Below are 21177 nucleotides of genomic sequence, written 5' to 3'. Positions count from 1 at the left end.
TATATGTACAAATATGTAAACAAGAATATTCACATTTATTTTCCATATAGAATGTATTCAAGTCAGATAACTACTGAAAGACAAAGATATATTATTATTCTTAGCTAGCATGATGATATGTTCAAGAGAGGACAAACATTTTCTGTTATTCTAGTGTTTTTATGATGATAATTACATATCAATATATTTCTTTATAGTTTGGCACATAATAATTTGACACATACTTTGCTTTATCATTCATATTTCCATCACTTTTCTCATGAGAAAACTAAGACTCAGAGGCTGATTTGCCTAAGATCAAAATAACTAGCAAAAATCTCCAGATCTCCTATCTTTATTCCCCACAATCTTTAGCAATTAGTAGATGTTACTTCCTACTAGTTTCAACTCTTTTAAGTGTTTTTTGAACAGTAACTAGATACCAGTTTAAATATCCATGCAACTGAGAACCTAATAATTCAGCAATATATATTATTAAACAAAGAGATACAATAAAATTTTAAATTAGAAAATATTTATAGCAAAAATACCATCTAATTTAGGAAAGACTTCTAGTACACGCCTTTAATCCCAGCACTCTGGAGGCAGAGGCAGGCAAATCTTTGTGAATTCAAGGGTTGGTCTACAGAGTGAGTTTCAGGATAGCCAGGGCTACACATAGAAATCCTGTCTCGCGAAAAGCTAAAAAGAAAACAAAATATAAAAAAGAAAGACTACTAATTTAAGAGTGGGTTTTACAATTTCAATCCTATCTTTAAAAAGGTCTATAATACTTTGTGCACTTAAGAATAAAGAAACAAACACGACCTCTGAGACCAGATGACTATGAAGCCATGTGCAAATCACGTCACCTCCTCAGACCTCAGTTCCGACCCCTAAAAACAGGAACAATAATGATGATGACTCACACTAAGGACAAGGAGAGAACTAAATGACTTACTATGTGTAGAGACCAGAACTGTGCCTGGCATAAGAAGGTGATGAGTAAGAGAATGACAATAATGACAATGATGACGAAGGTCAGAAAAGAGCCTACGGGCTACAGAATTTCACACTGAAACATAGAAATGCATAAAATAACAAAAGAACTACAAACAATCTACTAAATACCGTGTATGTATAGCCAACGTACCTTATTATATTCTACATGAAGCTTTTCTTGCTCATTTTCTAATTTATCCTTTATATTCTTTTGTTCAGCCATATTTTCCTGAATTTGAATCATGCGCATATTCCTCTCTATTTAAATTAAATATCCAATTTTACTTCAGTATAAAGTAAAGGCTAATATAAAACATACACAAAGAATCAAACTAGAAACAGAGATGATCAATTGGATAAACCTACATTTTTTCAAACAATTTTAAGTATATTTAAGAAGAAAACAAAACATGAGCCTGGAATTTACAAAATGCTACAACTTAGGAAAATAAACATGGCTCTGACATATACAACATAAGAACAATTTTCTAAAATATTATTAGTATATCAAATTCTGTCATCAATAAATTATTCTGAGGGAAACTGTGCATGCATCAGTGTCTATACTGACCAAAATAGTAATTCACAAAATCAGCAGTGAGAGCTGGCTGCTTGTGTTTCCTCCTTCCGTCCACACTAGAACTAGTATCTGAATTGTCCACTGGGAAGATATCTGTACTGATCCCCATTAGTTCTGCTTTGCGCATCAGTTTACGAATGGCCGAAGCACTACTTGTAAGGGGCCTGGGTAACTTTTCCCTTGGAACCCAGGCTTGCGGTCTGGTAGATCGAGCCAACTCTGCCTTGGCACGATACTGCTGTAGTCGGGCATTGATCCTTGCCTATAAAGAAATGCAGAAAGTTGGACAGAAAAAATGGAATACATTCCCCATAACTTTAACATTTATGCTCAGAGAAGGTAACAATACTAAAATCTTACTAAATCTTACAATTAAGGCAAATGAGATTCATCAGTGGTCTTGAAGATATATCATGTAAGTCCAGAGATGTACTAAATGGATTCACACCTCGTAACAGCTGCCTTCAGATGGGGTCCTAGAGCTGAAGGAGAAGTGGACGGGAGCCTGCATCCCTAACCCAGAAACAATCTCCAATTGATAACCACTGTGAATGAAAACCTAGTTTGCTCCAAGGCAATCTCACTGAGGACACAAACCACTTGTAAGGATAGGCTACACACCCAAGGTCAAACAAACTCAAAGGATTCTTGTATTATAGTACCATGCCAGATCTTTCCCTTTATTTAAAGAAAGTTTTTGTATTATGTTTTAATTTCAATTATATATATATACATATATATATATATACATGCATATATATATATATATATATATATATATATATATATATATATATATATATGTTTTTTTTTCATCTCTCTTTTCACCCTACAGGACCTTTGCATATACAGAGTGGCATGTGGATTCCAATTTAGCTTTTTTGAGATTCCTGTGTGTGATAAAAAATGGATGTTTCTTATGCCTTCTTTTGGGTTTTTTTTTCTTCTGTTTGTTTTGTCCTATTTCAGAGTGCTAGTTTTTATTTTGTCTTATTATATTATAATCCCTTAGAATCTTGTATTCTTTTTTAAAAAAAGACTATTTTCTCTTATTAAAAATGGATTCTTTTCCTATACAATATGCCCTGATAATAGTTTCCCCTCCCGGCACTCCTCTCAGTTCCATCCCACCTTCCAGATCAACACACTTTTTGCCTCTCATTAGAAAAGAACAGGCTTTCAGGAGATAATAACCAAACATGGCAAAATGAAATATAATAAGATGAAGCAAAAACTTTCATATCAAAGTTGGACACGACACCCCAACAAGGGGAAAAAGAGTCCCAAGAGCAAGTAAAAAAGTGGAGACATACTCATTCTCAGATTCAGGAGTCCCATAAAAATACTAAGCTAATAGCTATAATATATATACAGGCCCTTTGTTTGCTGCTTCAGGATTGTGAGCTCATATGCACCTAGTTTAGTTGATTCCAAGGGCCTGTTCTCCTGGTGTCCGCCATCCCCTCTGACTCTTACAATCTTCTTGCCTCCTCTTTTGCAGGGTTCCCTGGGCTCTGAAGGGAGGGATTTGATGGAGATCTCTAATTTAGACCCCTCTGCATAACGTCTTCAACCAAATTTTTCAACATGGAAATAATACTTTCCAAATGACTACACCATAGATATGATGAAACATAACTTCAGAAAGAAACTCTACTATGTTTAATCATAAACCACTGCTTAAGTAAAATTTTAAAGCTACATTTATATGCTAGATTTCAGTGTCAATCACATGTCAAAAAAACACCCATGAGATCTGAAAAGAAAACAGTAAGATTTGGTGTGATTTCCATACCTGTGCTTCAGGGGACAGTTGTTTTTCTCTCTCTTGCAAAGACATTTTACAATAAGATTGTAGAGCCAAGTAGTTTTTTCTTTTCCACTTTCTGTCTAACCTATCTGCATGTTGCTTACAATAAGCAAAAAATGGATCTGCTATATCCTAAAAAAAAAAGTTAAAAATTTTTACTCCAGTGGGTCATTTCAAAATCAAACAATCACCAAATAATATTTTTGACAAATCTGCTAGTGATAGTTATATCAATAAAATATTAAGTAAGTAATTTTCATACATCATGATAAAAATTACTTACTGCATTTGAAATGCAATCTATCAGCCTCAAATTACCAATATTTGTTTTTCTCTAAAGGCCTTTGTTGTGCTTGGAAATACAGGTTATCCATACAACACTTGCCTACCATGAGCAAGACCTGGATGGATTTCATTCCAGCAATGCAAAATAATAAAGGTCCATATGTATTACAAAATACTGATTAAAAAAAAACTTTTGTTATTTGGGTATGTTTGTGTACCTTTTAAAAATTTGTTGTGCGATACATAAAATTTCAATAACCTTAGGGAGGAATCATGAGCAAATACTAAAGTTACATAAATGTAATAAAAGCAACAGTGAATACATATATGCATTTGTGTGTGTGTGTGTGTGTGTGTGTGTGTGTGTGTGTGTGTGTGTATAAAAGACAAGCCAATACAAGTAAGTGAAACCTTCCTAACCCACTGGCATTGTACACATATATTTTATCTACTAGGTCAACCAATTTATAATTAATGTAGACCTCTGTGTAGTTCTTCGGGACTGAACAACTGCAGGACTGGGCATGACAGAAAACTCTGTCAACAAATGGCGCCATTGCGGACAACTGCATCCATATAAAACCTGAGAGAGCTTGGGAAGTAATTCTACACACAAAAGAAGAGTTAAACATGGCTTCTTGGTAGCAGGTTTTACTTGGGTGGGCTCTGTTTGCTTGAGGCAAGCATGTCTCATTTAAGAGAGATTTCCTGATTTAGCATTAACTGCTAAAACCTTTCAGCTGTTTTAAGAGGATCCACTAGAAAAAAATTAAATGGTTTTTATGAATAGCATACAGTATACTTCTTGGTGGTGGCAGGGACCTTGAAACGCCATAGAGTTGTGGCAATAAACATGGCTCCCGCTGGTACCTCCACCATGAGGCTAGAAAGCTAAGGAATGGGCTGGATCCAGCCGTCAAAGCCACAGCTTTAATCCTAGCTATATGGTTTAACAAATTAAAGACTCTTGTGGTCAGAAAAGGAGAGATATACAGTAAAGATAGATTCAAAGACAAAGAACACATCTAAATGGTTTACAGTGTGTATAAAAACATATGTAGACTTGGGAGAGAAAAGAAAAAGGATAAAGTCCTTTAAAAAGAAAGAAAGAGAGTAGTTGAGTGTGGTGGCACACACCTTTAATCCCAGCACTTGGGAGGCAGAGGCAGGAGGATCTCTGTAAATTCAAGGACAACCTGGTCTACAGGGTGAGTGCCAGGACAGCCAAAGATGAACAGAGAAACCTAGTCTCAAAAACACAAAAATTAAAAATAAAAATAAGAGATAGAGTTTAAAACAAAGCCATGTAAAGATGGAAAACACACAGAGAATACTGTATGTTAATGTGGTGTCTTTGAATTGTATGACTGTTGAGAAAGGAGCAACAGCTGCTAAAAGACATTTGATTATAAATGTTGCTGGATTAATCCAGCATACATATTTTGAAAATGCTTGGACTTCAACATTTAAGTCAAAAGATATTTTACTTTGGAGAAGAAGTTTTGTTTTTGTTTTCCACAGGAAATGAGGGGCTCTCGACTCATTCTGGGTTAAAAATAACAAGTTGATCAAGGAAGACCCCCTGAGAAATCTCCGATAGGAGTGGATGGTCCAGATGATACAACGCTTCAGAGGACCTCTGTTGGAGTTTCCTCTGAGTTCTACAACCAGAACAGTTTCAAGAGTGAAAGCTGATATGATTAAGCCTCACAGAATTTTCCAGTCAGTACTTAACCGTAATTCTAAATTTTCTTTAGGTCCCTGTAAGATTATCAGCGCCCCCAATCAGCAGGAAGTAACCTGTAAAACTATGCCCGCATTCCCCAAAAATGGATTATGGATGTTTTTCTTTGTTTAGAGTGTTGGTTACAAGTTGTATAGATAATAGTCAGGAAGAAAGCTAAACAAGGGAGATTCAATACAGAGTTCTTATTTTGAAAAAAAAGGGGGGAAGTGCTGTGGGACAATGGTTTTACCCTGTAAAGATTTGTTTCTTGTACTTGTTTAATAAAATGCTGATTTGCCAGTAGCCAGGCAGGAAGTATAGGCGGGGCAACTAGGCAGGAAGTAGAGGTGGGGCAAGAAGAAGAGGAGAATTCTGAGAAAGATTCACTCTGCAGTCGTCACCCAGATGCAGAAGAAGCTAGATGAGAATGCCTCACTGATGAAGGTACCAAGCCACATGGCTAAAATAAATAAGAATAATGGGCTAATATAAGATGTAAGAATTAATTAATAAGGAGTCTGAGCTACTAGGTCAACCTGTTTATAATTAATGTAGACCTCTGTGTATTTCTTTGGGACAGAACGACTGCAGGACTGGGTATGACAGAAAACCTCTGTCAATATTTATCCTGTACAAAATAGATGAGGAAGGCCAGACACTGTCAATAACAAAATTCAGGTACTCCCCCTTTTATCCTTTTATAACTAATATCTCACATGGGAACATGGTATTAGCCAAAGGGTGATGGAGGAGTGTCTTTGTGTTAATTTCATTGGTTAATAAAGAAACTACCTCGGCCCTTTAATAGGACAGAAAATTAGGTAGGCGGAGTAAACAGAACAGAATGCTGGGTAGAAGGCAGTGGGACAGACGCTTCAGACAGTCGCCATATGCAGTCGCCATGCCTCTCCTCTCCAAAATGGACACAGGTTAAGATCTCTCCTGGTAAGTGACCACCTCATGGTACGACACAGATTACTAAATATGGGTTAAAGTAAGATATGAGAATTAGCCAATAAGAGGCTGAAACTAATGGACCAGGCAATGTTTAAATGAATACAGTTTTCGTGTAATTATTTCGGGTGTAAAGCTAGCCGGGTGGCAGGATGCAGCCCAGCCACTCCATTTACAAAAGGGTACATTTTCTCGGGAGGCAGAGGCAGGCGGATCTCTGAGTTCGAGGCCAGCCTGGTCTACAAGAGCTAGTTCCAGGACAGGCTCTAGAAACTACAGGGAAACCCTGTCTCGAAAAAACAAAAAAAAAAAAAAAAAAAAAAAACAAAAAAAACCCAAAAGGGTACATTTTAATACACTGGTCAGGGTGGTCAAAGAGACTACGAAAACACAGACTATTTTAATTGCCCTCGACTGTCTCTTAGAGGTTGTACTTCAGACAGAGAACCCAAACAGTTCAAGCTGGTTCTGACCTGAAAGCCTCCTTCCTGAGGACTAACTTTCATGATACAAGATAGTACCATGTAAGCTTCCAAAGGAGAGAAGCAACCAATAGACCTACCCAATTGTAACACCTGTAAACTAAAACAAGGACAGCAGGGTCCCAAAGGGCGCAATGATGGCATGCATACCTTAGTGATAGCTGACACTGCTCTAATTGAATGTAACGTGTACTCAACAAGAGGAGAACCATGCCTGGTATTAGAAACCTAGACAACTACCAGGGGCAGTGAAGCCATGGATCTTGGAAGAGAACCTAAAAGCACCAGTTTACTAAACCTGTATAATCCTAACTACATTATAAATATTTATACCTACAGCCAAGTTGAGATCTCGCCCCTCATCAAAGATACATCTCCCTGCAACAAACAACAGGCCATTGCAGAAAACTACAACCAATAAAAATACAGAGAACAAGTAACCATACCCCCAACTGATACACGCACAACACAACTCCTGTACCTGATCAGGGATCAGAGTTTAAGAGGGACAGGAAACACAGCAAGAAACAGAGGAACAGGATAATTTGTTATAAGATTTCATCTCCTAGAAATAATACCTGTGAAGTCTCATCAATACAGCTGCCTAAATAAGACCTAAACAAAGATAACACAGACATACTAAAGAGAACAGGAGTAAACCTCATAGGCCTCAACCCTAGACAAAAAAAAAAAAAAGCATTAGGAAATACTGAGAGCAGGAGAATTAGTCTTCCCTGGGCAAGTGCCCCAAAACTGGTTATCCAATACCAAGTAATCAGCCCTGAAATCATATACATACAAGTAACCATATTGGAGCAGGCTATATTTACATATTTAGTAACACACACAAACACACACGCACACATTAAAGAAATAATAGCTGTTTTTGAGAGAAAAGAAGTGGAATATGATACTCACAGATACTAAAGTATATAGCACTGTGTAAGATAAAAATTTGAATAAGTAGACAGCGATTTGAACACTAATACAACACCTAACACAATTATTTCAAAACAACAATATAATCACTATTTTAAACAACAGAATTGACATGTGTTTATCCTAGCTACACTTAACCTAATAAGGCTATTTATGTATATTTAAATCATCCAAAACCAGGCTGTATATTCTATGCATGTGCACATGTCTATGTTTGTGTGTGGACGCTTCTGCTGCTTTGTTGTTTGTTGCTGTTGTTGTTATTAAAGGGTTCTTCTTGGGTTCTAAAGATCAACAACTCAGCAAGACTAGCTGGCAACACAGGGTTAGGATTACAGGCATGTGCTACCACATCCAGCTTCTTCCAAAAATCCTGGAGATTTGACTCAAGTTCTCAGACTTTCATGGCAAACACCTTAAAAACTAAGCCATCACCCTAGCACTAAGATAATCTTAATTAATGTTTACCTACTAATTTTAAAATTTAAGTAAGAAATGTAACGACTCTGTATCCTGAGAAATTAAAAAAAAAAATAAAATGATGGGGAAAAGATATATATCAAATCAGATATATAAGATGTGTGTGTGTGTGTGTGTGTATTTTTCCTTGAGGGTCTGTGTAGAATTATATAACCATTTAGAAGCTGATTCTAAAAATAGGACACTGTTGTAAGTCACAATGAACTTTTTTCAATCAAGAGCATTGTTTACTTGCACAGAAAGTTAAAGTCATACTAGTGTTTAGGTGATCCATTGTAACATAATTATTAATTATCAAGAATAATAAATGAGTAATGCTGTGATTTCTTAAATTCAACACCCTAAAAAGTGAAGCCCAGGTATATAATGTCCGAGAAGTGAAGAGGTTTATCCTGAAGCATCCAAAAGAAAACTAGGAAATATGACATTCCAACTTTTTCTTTTCTTTATTCTTAATACCTATCTATTTCATCATTTTTTTCTCTTAATACCCATAATAAACACTTGTCATTTGACATAAGCACATGGGTATGACAAATGAACTGAAGTCAGCTGACAGGTTCCTAGGCTGGTTGTGTCGAGCTGCGTCAGCTACTGACTGTGGGTTCTCTGTACTGTTTCCAGTGACAGAAGCTGGAAGTGTAGATTTTACTTTCCCATCTTTCTCATAGCAACAGTGCCTACATTCTAGGATACAAGGTGATCAAAAGCTATTCACCCTGGACTGTGGAAGAGAAACGTTCATTCCAAGTGAAATAATCTCTATGTTTGCTTGCTTGCTTGCTTTAAATGCTACCAAGTAAGAATAAAATACTTAAGAGCTACTTCAGTCATACTGAGAACAGGAAACAAGAAGGTTTTAACAACAAAAGCAATAAAAAATACATAAAGGAGAAAAAGAGGAAAGGAGTGAAGGGGAGGATAGAGATAAGAATGAAAGAAAGAGAGAAAAGTATTTGTAGAAAAAACTGTGGATAAGTCAACCTATGAACTGCTTAGACTTCATATCTTCTGAAATAATTAATTTAATATTTAGGCCACAGTAATTTAGATTCTATTACGTGACTAAAAACTTGGGAGGCATACAACCTCTGGAAAAAGATGAATAAGAAAGGCATATGTCATAAAGCCTCATACATTAATCCTATCCCACTGTGAATCCTATGAGCCAACAAAGAGCCAAGCAAAATATTCCTGTGCTACAACTGTGGAATGAAATCCATGAAAATAACCAACCAATTCTATTTTCATTTAAGGTCCACCCCACAAGACGGAATCCATACCTTGCCAAGAATCTATAGTTAGATAGGTTGCAGGCTGTAGGGAAAAAACCTACTACTATTAACTCTGCTCATAGGACGTAATATTAAATGTACTCCTAATGTCTTATCCTCATATCCATAACTTAGTGCATCCTCTCAAAACTCATCAAAGAAGTTTCTTTTTCTAATAGCTAGGAATTAACAAAGAGCTTACAGCTGGCTAAGGCACAGAGAATAAGAACCTGCAAATTATGCATGCCTTAATTAGACATCTGGAGCATACTCCTCCCTCCCAAGACTCAGGAACCATATAGAAGAGGGGGCAGAAAGACTAAAAGAGGCAGAATAAAAGAGGCAGTCGATGCATTTCCCAGGCAGAAGAGAGTAGCTATTCTTGGGAACTCATAGCAGTAACAGAATGCACAAGCCTCTGCAAACTTCAAACAAGCCAGAAAAATCCCAGAATGGATAGGGGAGTGGACCTCAACTCTTGACGAGAAGGCAGTGGTAGCTGATAGCAACTGGAAGAAGAGTTAGTTTTCTTTATACACATGGCCTTTGGAAGATGAACGTGCTCCAGTGCACAGCCGCACATCAAAGAGTATATAACCACTGGTATGGGCTAGATGGGCTTTCAAAAAGAAAAAAAAAAGACACAAAATTGGGTGGTTATGGAATTAAGTGTGTATCTTGGAGGAGCTTCAGGAGAAGGGAGACAAATATAATCAAAATACAATGTATGAAATTCTCAGAATAAAAATATGTATTAAGAATCAATAGAATCTATAAACAATTTATACTGCTTTAGAGACTGTTTTCAAAAAAATAACTGTTTAGCACTAGCAAAAACCATATTTTAACCAAAGAAGAAATTACTATGTTTAGTTAGACAACAAGTAACTTTAAGACATAATATGAAACATAAATTTCCGTGGTGTAGGTATCTGTTTTAACATCTATGAACAATGCAAGCTGTGTTTAAAACACAATTTGACTATTATTGTAATTTGGAATATTTAACAAAGTAGATAAAAAAAAAAAGCATGCAAACTTCTAATGGATCTTCACCAATGTGGAAAGCAATACATCCAAAGGCTCTCAAAACTTTGACAGTATGATAAATATCACTGGATGAAACTGAGGTGCTTAATTCTACTTTCAGGCTTTCTTTTACGATCTACATAAAATAACTCTGGAAAAGTATGATATCCAACTTGATAAACAAGTATAAATGAGAAAATAAAAGCTTTCTAGGAAACTTAAAGGGAACATAATACTAAAGCAGAAGACAAAATGTCCTTATAAACAATAGATCCACTTTAATTTAAAAGATGCTAAAGTGTGTGTGGCCACACGTGCCTATAATCTTAGCACTCAGAGGCGTGAACAGAATCACTGAGACTACCATGGACTACACAATGAGACCGAGTCTCAGAGAGGGTTTCTTTTATGTATCAACGTGTAAGTGTACAACTATTACAAATAACTCCTCCATTTTAATAGAATAAATATTGTCAAAAGCAAATCTTACTGACATATTAACAATTCAAGGAGTTTTGAAACTCTATAAGGAATCTTTTATAAATTTCCAGTTCTCACTGGCTACAGTGGCACACACTTGTAATCACAGCACTGAGACGGCTGAGACAGAAAGATTTTGAATTTGAGACTAGCCTGGGCTGTGCAGTGAATTTCACATCAGCTGCAATACCTAGTAAGTTCCTATAGCAAAGAACAAAAGAAGTTCAATTCTCTTAAGTGTTTACAAGAAACTAGAAACTTACAAAAATGTGCTTTAACAACAATGCCAACCTCTCAAAAAAAATCAAAACAAAACAAAAACCCCACAAAAGCAAAACCTCTGCACTGAGCAAGGAAGCATCCAGCACATTTACCAAATAGATAAAAGAAAACAACAGGGCAGGAAGAGGCCTCAGGTTCCAGTTTACCAACTTTATTATTTCAGGGTGCCCTGTACATTTCCCCAAAGCAGCTCTTAGGTACAGCGACTAGAGACTTGATTTTGGTTTTGGATTAATCTGCATGCCTTCTGATAGGGAGACACAATCTCCAAATCATTGCACATCCCAATGTTTGGAACATTTACACATAAATGATGTTAATATAAGAGTCAATCTCTCAAAAATAAAACTGAAAGTGTCTACAAAAGGAACAACCTGACTATAAAGTTCAGTTACCCATAAGGAGACAAGTGAGCTGAACTTACAAATTCCCTCATTTTCACCTGCGACCTATGCAGCCCTCTTAATCCTACTGCACTGCCCCTCTGGACCACTGCCCATCACCCAGAGCATCAGTCATGATTACTCCACATAACCCTACACTGCCACTACACTTCTGTGTCTGCTCCATAGCGGTGAAAACTCTCAAGGTTCATCCAGTACTCCATCAAAGCACAATCCTTCAGAATCAGAACTCAAAAAACAAAACAGGCACATATTAAAATGTAACCTTCATAATTAAGATCTATTTAAGTTAAAATAAAATACATTCTACAAGTGTTTTTCAAAATTTTTCTTCATTAGATTACTTATTTCCTAGCTAAAAGTATATCGAATGTTTTTTGAGAAAATAAAATTTTATATATCAAATAAATGAAATGGCTTATATTATCATAAAGCATCATGAATACAAAGGAGAAGTTTACTAAATTATCTCTCCAGAAAAACTGCTTAAGGAATTAATTACACCTGTTCTTGGGATTCCTTAAAATTCTTTAAAATTATTGTGAATGCTGCCAAGTAGTGGTGGTGCACGCCTTTAATCCCAGCACTCAGGAGGCAGAGGCAGGCATATCTCTGGGAGTTTGAGGCCAACCTCGTCTACAAGAGCTAGTTCTAAGACAGGCTCCAAAGCTACAGAGAAACTCTGTCTTGAAAAACCAATACTTATGTGTGTGTGTGTGTGTGTGTGTGTGTGTGTGTGTGTGTGTATTTGTGAATGCCAAAGAATTTATGAGTTATGCTTTTAGAAATTTATTGCAAGAATTAAAACTCTCAGTGCTCTTAAATACTAGTTAACTTATCTTAAACCTATTAAGTAAATATGTATTTTTAATTAAGATAGCTACTATGGCATTATGCAAGAAATTTTAGTGGGAAGGGCTGTAGTTTTCTTGCAACACTAATATCATAATGTAAAAGCAGGATTCGCAAAACAATTTCAATGCAAGGTTACACTGTTATGTTGCATGTAATCTCTAGAGACCTCCAAAGCTTAGAACATAAAAATACATATTTTATATTATTATAAAAATAAATTGAAGCATAGGGTCCTAATCTAAAGTCAGTAAGTCTGGAAGAAATGCTAGGAAGCTAAAACTAAACTCAGAGAATGAGCTACCTTAAAGAAAATGCCGTATTCCTGTATAAAATATGCCACCTATAGTGGTCTGGTCAAATACTTAAGAATAGAGTATGACATTTCCCTTAAACTTTGCAATTGTTACAGGGCACAGCAGACATGAGAAGTCTTCTGAACACAGCAACTATGGGGTAGATAAACATACCTCTTCTGCTGCTGCCTCGGAAAGCAGGCCTTCTTTCTGCGCACAGGTCACATGAAAATAGGCTCTGCACATCCCTGCGTCACAGCTAATGCAAACTCCAGTTCTAGCAAAGCGAGTGTCTTCACAAAAGCTACACTCCTATGAAAGTAACAGGAAAACTCTCACATCAAAAGTATTTCTGAAGCAAAACTATCCTCTCATGAAGCACCCCCTAAATATTACCAATGCAAAAAAAAAAAAAAAAAAAAAAAAAAAAAAAAAAAAAAAAAAACACTGTAGGCGATCAAGTTCTGATAAAAAAGAGAATTCTTTACACAGCTCTAATCAGCCTGAGTAGACTAACAGAGTAGTAATAAGAAGAGATAATGTTAAAAGAGTTCTTAGGTGTTAGGCACTTAGTCGTCTTAATGCTTTACATATACTAAGAGATAAAATCAATTTGGTAATTTTTCTTGTTACATTAAAAATGTTGAAGTAATAATGGGCTGACACCTGTTCTAAATAAAGTGTGGTTTTTACATTCTTTTTCTTAATTTTAATAAAATTCATTTCAAAGTTATAAAATTTATTTAATCCAACTGTGTAACAAGGTATTCTCTGGGTCCCAGAGAACAGAAACAGTATCAATTAATATGCATTTTTACAACTTAGGTTATCTGAAGCTATACCATATGGAAAAATCAATAAATTAGTCCTCTGAGGAAGCATCTATCAACTAATTATTCAAACATGATGACCATACCTGATCCTTGAACTAAGGAGGAAGAGGCAGGCTGACTACTGTAAGTTTGAGGCTGACCTACGCTACAGTGAGATATTACCTCAAAAATACAAAAGCAAAACAAAATAACTGAATGATATAATAATAAATGACTTAGTGCTAAGAGTTCCTTGGGGAATGTGCTTGCTATTAAACACCTCTGGAGTAATTCGCAATTATTTCAAAAAGCTATGTAAAGAAACAAATAAAATTATCAATTTTAGCTAATCTTAAAGTTGATCTTACCTTGGCACCATATTTAGAATAGTTCATTTCTGTTAGTGTTACAGGTCGTAACTTATCAATATCTCCAAAGGCTACTCCAGGAACATATAGGGCACAAACAATGTGAACCCATCTGCAAGAGAAAGATGCAATTCTGCTATCAAATGCTTTCCTGAAATTCTCACACAGAAGTTGAACACAAACTATGCTCCACCTCAAAATACTACAGAAAGCATTCAACAACCAGATGGTTTTAAAAAAATTCATCTCAGACTCTTAACTGAAAAACACAGAACACCTATAGAGTGATGCTCCATTATGGAAAACATGCGTGCCATGATCAGTGCTCTTCCAGAAGTCAGTCTAGTCAAAATGCAGGTCCAGCAACCATAGCTGCTCTGCTCTTACAACTCACTGCACTTTGGTCTTACCTGGTATTCTTAAATATTTGCATAAGACTGCTATTCAAGGATAACAAAACATCGCTCTCATATTCCAGGAAAGATATTCACATTCATTACTGTGAGCACTTTTAGAATTAAGGACTCAAATTTAAGGACTACAAAGTTATTTTGCAATAATTAGATTAATTGTTCTTTACTGCTACCGTTCCCACAAAGTCGTTAAATATCCCTATGGATGTTATTTTTAGACAGTTTTGGTAGCACGTTAACTTTCATCTCAGGATGAAAGGGTGGCTGGGAAGAGGCACACGGCACAGTGAGAATAATGGAGGAGTGCCATGTTTTCATGTCTCTCATCTGTTCCCTACATAACCTAAGACCTGAAGTCTACAAGCGTCACCTACAACGAATAGTATAAATTCTGCACAAAGCTGTTAACACTTTTAAAAAATGTTCAACTTTAGCATACTGAAAAAGAAAAATAAGTCAGTTTTGATTTCTTTAAACTGCTCTCAGCTATTATTACATGATGACATATCTATCTGTTTGCTTGCAGTCAAACAAAATTTTGAATAGCTGCCTGAAATTTAAACAGCAGATACGCAGTGTGTGTAAGAAAAAGAGTAAGAGTTAGATGGCAAGTCTCTATGAACTTTGTGAATATATTAACAAATTTTGCTTTATCTCATCTTTAAAAGTTCTGGTTTTAATATGTAATGTGTTTTAAACAACTAAGAGTCACTCTATAAAGGTATTTTAAAAAGTTATAAATCTTTAACTTTTTATCATTTTTTGCAAAAAGAGAATCTATCTATAGTTCTGAGATTTTTTTTTAGATAGAACATTTTAATCCAATCTCCCAAATTCATTATGTGGAGTTCAATATAAAGATAGCATCTCAACAAGCAGCCGCTTTCTCAATTTAATCTGTGTGGTTTCTTCACGCTCTAGTGATGTATCAAATATGGCTGTTCTCTACAGGAGTTTATCTCTGATAAACCCAACAGCTGGCTGCTTGCTTTATACTGACCTTTTTAGCATACATCGGAACAAGCCACAGAAGTAGTGGAGATTTCTGTGTGACTGGCACACAAATGTATCATTCTGCCCAAGATGCACATGAGGACACCAACATGAGTCCTTATTAAAACACGCAGCAAAATCACTGAAAATCACTAAAACAATTTAGCCCTTCAAGCACTTTTTTGTTCACATATTTTAGAACTTATGTAATAAAGTTGGGAAATCAAAACAACAAGAAAATCTTTCTTATTACTTTATCATCCATTTTGCTTGGAGCTATGATGACAGATGTTGATTGGGAAAAGGAGCAGAAAACAAGTATCATAAAACCACCAAAAGACAGAGGCAGGCTGTCATTCTAGAGCGGCAAAGTGTCCAATTACATTCCTATATTGTTTATAGGCAGGCAACTGTAAGTAGCAATAAACTTCCTTGGAAAAACTCTTATCCCACAGTAGAAACTACACTGATGGAATAATTTTCAAGTACATTTTTTGTGTAGTACAACATATTTTAAAAATATTTTTAAAATATTTTAAAAATATCGACAGCATGTTACTTCCATTCCTTCATTCTAAAGCCAATGACTAAGTTTCTCCTAGGAACAGGGCATTACATAGACAATCTGGAACTCAGATGTTTCTCAAGTGCTTAGGGCAGTGTGAAGCTCACTGTCTTCATCAAGGAACATTTACTTCAAGAAAAATAAAAACGTCTGACTGTTTCCTATGGGTGGCAATTGTTCTCATTTTGCAAATCATGCTTTCAGAGGACTGATGTCTTCAAATACAGCAAATCCAGTAGAGGGAAACAATGAGGCTGAAGAATTCCAGTGTCTCTTACTGCTATGTATGACAATGCTTACTGCACAGAGAAAAGGCCAATGGCTCAGAGTCATCCTGCATTCCACACACAGAGGACGACAACCTACAGAGGCTGCAGATACAGGTTGCTCTTTCTTCCACAATAGCCACTCAGTCTCATTTTAGAGTATATATTATTTGTTTTGCTTTGTTAAATAAACTTCTGTTTAAAGTAGAAGCAGGAAAATAAATATATTTTATATTTCACAAAATGGAGTCCATATAATTGAATGAACGAATGAATGAAATTTATGTCCTGGCAATGCTGAAGCATGCATGGGCAGCTGGTACATGGTGGCTCTGTTGAACTTGTCCATATTGGGTTTCCTGCTTTTAAGTTGATGAGGATGACTGACCAGGTCTCTTTCTCAAGCACCAGATCTCATTAAAGATTGTGAGCCACTATGTGGTTCTGAACTCAGGGCCTTTGGAAGAGCAGGCAGTGCTCTTAACCACTGATCTGCAAAATCTTCTATTTAAGAAATGTAAAAATTCAGCCAGGCTGCGAGGGCACACGTCTTTAATCCTAGGACTCGGGAGGCAGAGGCAAGTGGATCTCTGTGAGTTTGAGACTAGCCTGGTCTAAACAGCGAGTGCCAGAGCAGGCACCAAAGCTACACAAAGAAGCCCTGTCTCGAAAAACTACAAAAAAAGTAAAAACTTAATTTTTATTTCAAGAATTCCACAGCTATTTTCTCACATTAAATCATTTTCCACATAGATATTATGAATCACATCAGTAGAGGAGAATGTATAGTTAAATCCACGCAATAAATTGATTTCAAAACTCTTTTAGCCTGTCCATAAAAATAAAGGACATGTCCAATTTATATGGTTTTTTTTCTCTTTTTTGGTCTTAAATCAAACTGGCATTACATGCTGCAAAATACATAAATACATAAATGCCCAAAATTTCTATTCTGGCCTCTGGGCTCCATGAGACTTTGGAGATATATATATATATATACACATATATATATATATATATATGCAAAACAAAACACACAAGCATTTAAATAGTCTACTACAGAACTGTACCTCTCTGCCCATGGAGTACCTAATCTGTATATGAAATATGCACAGTCGCTAATATGAATATTTTCCCTTTAATATCAATGCTTAAAGTGCTTTCTTTTGTCTTCTTTTGGAAAACATTACATGTTACTTTGCAGAGCATGACAGCACAGAAAGACACTTTGTCAATACAACTTTTAAATTAACAGGAAAACCAAGTAAAATGAATTCTCTTCCTCAAAGGAAGCTCTGTTGTTTTTTGTTTGTCTTGTTTTCTTTTTTCAAAATGGCTCACCACAACTAAGTATTCAAAGTCTCAATATTCAAGATAGAAGTTACCAAATGACATGTATACTGCAGCGCCTATTCAGAAGAAAGCAGAGGTAGCAGCAGCACTGATAGTCAATAAGGGGACATTTACTGTCCACCAACTACATCAGGAACTGTCTTACAGGAGTGGTATCACTTAAGCTTTGTGAAGGTACTACAAAACTAAGGCATAGCGACAAGGCTAATGAACTCGCCTAAAGTCATGGTAGGATAAAAACAAACAAAAACAAGCAAACAAATAAATCTAAATAAGGCCAAACTACTTGGAAAACACATATTTCTTAATGCTTTACTAAGTCCACAGTTATAGGTCACAGTCCAAAAATTCCATGTATAAAAACGAACAAGTTCTAGTCTATATATAAAAAGTACTTGCTATTATTTTAGTTCATTTCTTTTCTTAGGAGATGAGGAGTTGTCTGGATCCTGAGCACACAGGGTCCACTAAGATCTCACAGTAGATTCTATGTTATCTTAGCAATCTATCAAGGCTATATTTATCAAGAGTCTGGTTACTAATTGAAACAAAATGAGAAAGTTGTTTTTCTTAATTTCACTAAAGTAAACTTATTACATCGAAGTCTAGATTTTATTTGTGGACTATATATATGTTTTCAGTGTTAAAATTGATGAATATTATGTTGTTTGGTAATTCTTGCTGTTATTAAAATATTAAACATTCTTATATAAAACATCCTAGGTGACAGAGAACTGGCTCTGCACTTCAGCACATACTGCTCTTGAAAAAGTGCCATGTCTGGTTTCTAACACCCAAATCAGGCAGCTTCCAACCATCTATATTAACTCCAGCACCAAGGAATCAGAAACCCTTTTCTAGACTCAGCAAGCATGTGTATTCATGTGCACATACCTACAGACACTTAATATACATAATTTTCAAATTATAAAAAAGTGAGTTTTTAAAATTCTTATGCCTTGTCAAAATAAAAACAAAAACATGAGTGTCTCTTCTCTAATTGACAGCATTGAGGTAGATAATCTTCAAAACACACAAGACTGGGAATAACTTTTATACTGTAGTCAATCACCCCTAGTCTCATAGGGAAAACAAATATAAATGATGTCGACACTTTTATGATAACTGTTCAAATGCGGCAGTGACCGTGAGTGTGATTACAGTAAAAAAGGCCGCAGGTCTTTGTGCCAACTCTCAGGACATTTGTTGCTCGGCTTCACAGTTATGCTTTAGTATTTACTCTGCAGTGATGGTCAGAATTCCCTCAGCACTTGTCATTCAGAGAGTGTGATTTGTTATCACTACAGTTGGGCACTGGAACCCAGCAGTACAGAGCACAGCAGAAGGGATGAGTTTCTCAACAGGACAGACAGGGTACATCTGCTACAGTATAGCCACATGTTCAGACCTGATGACCTCACAAGCCTGGCCCGGCCTTGAGATCACTTTTCACTGTCCTCTCAGCATACATAACAGGCTTCAAAACAAAGTTGCAGCTCCCCCTGCAGGCACCTACTTTTAAGAGCTGAAGATTGGCAGATAAAGCAGAAAAGTTTTCTGGCAACCAGTAGACTACAACTAGTCCTTGGGACAAAGTCCAAACTCCAATGTCAGGAAAGAGGTCATTCCTTTCATTTTGGCATTACTTGATCTATGTCATCCCTAGAATTTCCTTCAGGAGCTAATTTATAACTTCCATATACTTTTAGGGCATAACTTTAATAATGCTTATTATTAAATTTCTCCATTTTTAACCATTGTATGTTATATTCCTGAAGTGAGACAGATCTGGGTTCAGATTTCTCTATTTACCAGATTGTAGACTTGTGCTTATACAGAATTTAAATGATGTGAGTCTTGAACACTATCATTATAATCTGAGAAACAACCACTGCTTCTTCACAGGCTCATTAAAAATAATTGGGATGATGAATAAAAAGAACGAATCCAAGTACTTGAGAGGTCATCTTTCTTATTCCCCTCATCAATCTATAACCTACTGGTCAATTCACAAGATGGGACGAAAAGTGTGTGACTCAAAAGTCATAAAGGGAAGAAAAGCGAGCTCCAAACCAGGCATGTTATAAAGAAGGCATATGAATACAACATAATGGGACATCAACCTTCCAGCATCAGTTTCCTTGAAAATTCCATCTTGATTAGGACACAGCTCACAGCTAGGAGAAACACCACATTTACAGGCATCGCAAAACCAAGGCTCAGTGGAGTTTTCAGAAGCCGAACTCATAATAGAGTCACTCTCCCCATCAACTCCGTAACATCCTACAAAAAAGAAAAGAAATAGTTATGATTCAATAGGGATTATTTTTTAAACTCACTTTTGTAAAAATCCAAAGAAAAGGAAAAAGAAAAAGGGAAGTACAAAAAAATTCCAGAAAAAGCAATGGTTTATAACTAGCATAAAAATAGAAATAAAATAGTTTTGCAAAAATACTATTTCACCTTACAGTTATGACTTACATAATCCATCTCAAATAAAAATTGTTAGCCCTATGCTATCCCAAAGTATTATAATAACACATTTCAATATACTCAAAGTCTTATAAGAGAGTATCAAAGAAACAGTTTTAAAGGAATTAAGTTAGCACACAAGCAAAGGGATCAAAACTTATTCCTTTCTTTAATATTAAATTTCAGTCAGCAACCACCATTTTCATTGCTTATGTGTAAGCACAATTTTGCAAAACTAAATCATAAACTGAAAAGACTTAGGATTTCCTAGTTGCTACAGTTACTGTTATCTGAAAAAGAGCAATAACTAAAATCTATTCAAAGAAACATCATAAAGGAAACAATAAAAATAAAATTATTTCTCAATAAGCATTCTAAAGCTACAGGGAGAAAAATCTACTTTCTTTACAAAATTGTGTTCCTTTAAAGCAAATTATTTCAAACCAGAAGAAATCTGTATACAAAGTAGACAATTAGCAAGGTAAGAATGGCCACCAGAGGCTATCAAATTTACTAACTTTATTCAGTAAAATCAGGACACTTCGCAGCAATCCACATGTTTAACGTGGTTTCAATTCTTTCTAAAGATGCATGCTGCATGCAGCAAATATCTGCGGAGTTCTCAAACACCTACAGCACTCATGCCGATGGCTCTGCACTTCATAGCAGACAGTCTTCCTTTGTGGCCCACAACACTGGCACTCTCCTAGTCCAAGGACATCCGGTACATGAGAAGAGCTTCTGTCAGGCTCACTGTCCCAGAAATCTGATGCATAGTGTCTTCAGAGTTCAGCATTTACCATTTGACCTGCTATTCCGCCATATTTTCTGTCATACTCTTAGTATTTACTGAGCTCTAAACCAAAATTCTGGCACTTTATACCAAGACAATCTAATTCAATCCAATTAATGACTAGATACATGACTAGAAAGATTTAAAAATATGTGTTTCTTTCATTCAAAACATAAGCTTATAAAACTATTCTTTCATCTGGTAAAACGTTAAAATTCAAACATTTATAAGCAAAAACTCATGTATGTTAACTAATTTCAAGTTCAAAAACACATTTAATAAAAATAA

General features: G+C 35.8%; 1 protein-coding gene across 1 annotated transcript in view; it reads right to left on the bottom strand.

Annotated features, from left to right (window-relative positions):
* The window catches only part of Phf14 (PHD finger protein 14), a 130112-nt gene that overhangs the window by 83884 nt on the left and 25051 nt on the right, over nucleotides 1-21177 (bottom strand). The window contains exons 5-10 of the mRNA XM_038319737.2: nucleotides 19748-19907; nucleotides 14035-14146; nucleotides 13029-13166; nucleotides 3357-3503; nucleotides 1553-1823; nucleotides 1133-1239 (exon numbers count right to left, since the gene is read on the bottom strand). Coding sequence (XP_038175665.1) covers nucleotides 1133-1239; nucleotides 1553-1823; nucleotides 3357-3503; nucleotides 13029-13166; nucleotides 14035-14146; nucleotides 19748-19907 — 935 coding nt within the window. The remainder of the gene's footprint in view (nucleotides 1-1132; nucleotides 1240-1552; nucleotides 1824-3356; nucleotides 3504-13028; nucleotides 13167-14034; nucleotides 14147-19747; nucleotides 19908-21177) is intronic.

The sequence above is a fragment of the Arvicola amphibius genome, chromosome 2 (assembly GCF_903992535.2).
Source record: "Arvicola amphibius chromosome 2, mArvAmp1.2, whole genome shotgun sequence".
NCBI classification, from domain to species: Eukaryota; Metazoa; Chordata; class Mammalia; order Rodentia; family Cricetidae; genus Arvicola; species Arvicola amphibius.
The sequence above is the reverse complement of the archived record's forward strand: the minus strand, read 5'-3'. Positions and strand labels throughout refer to the sequence as shown.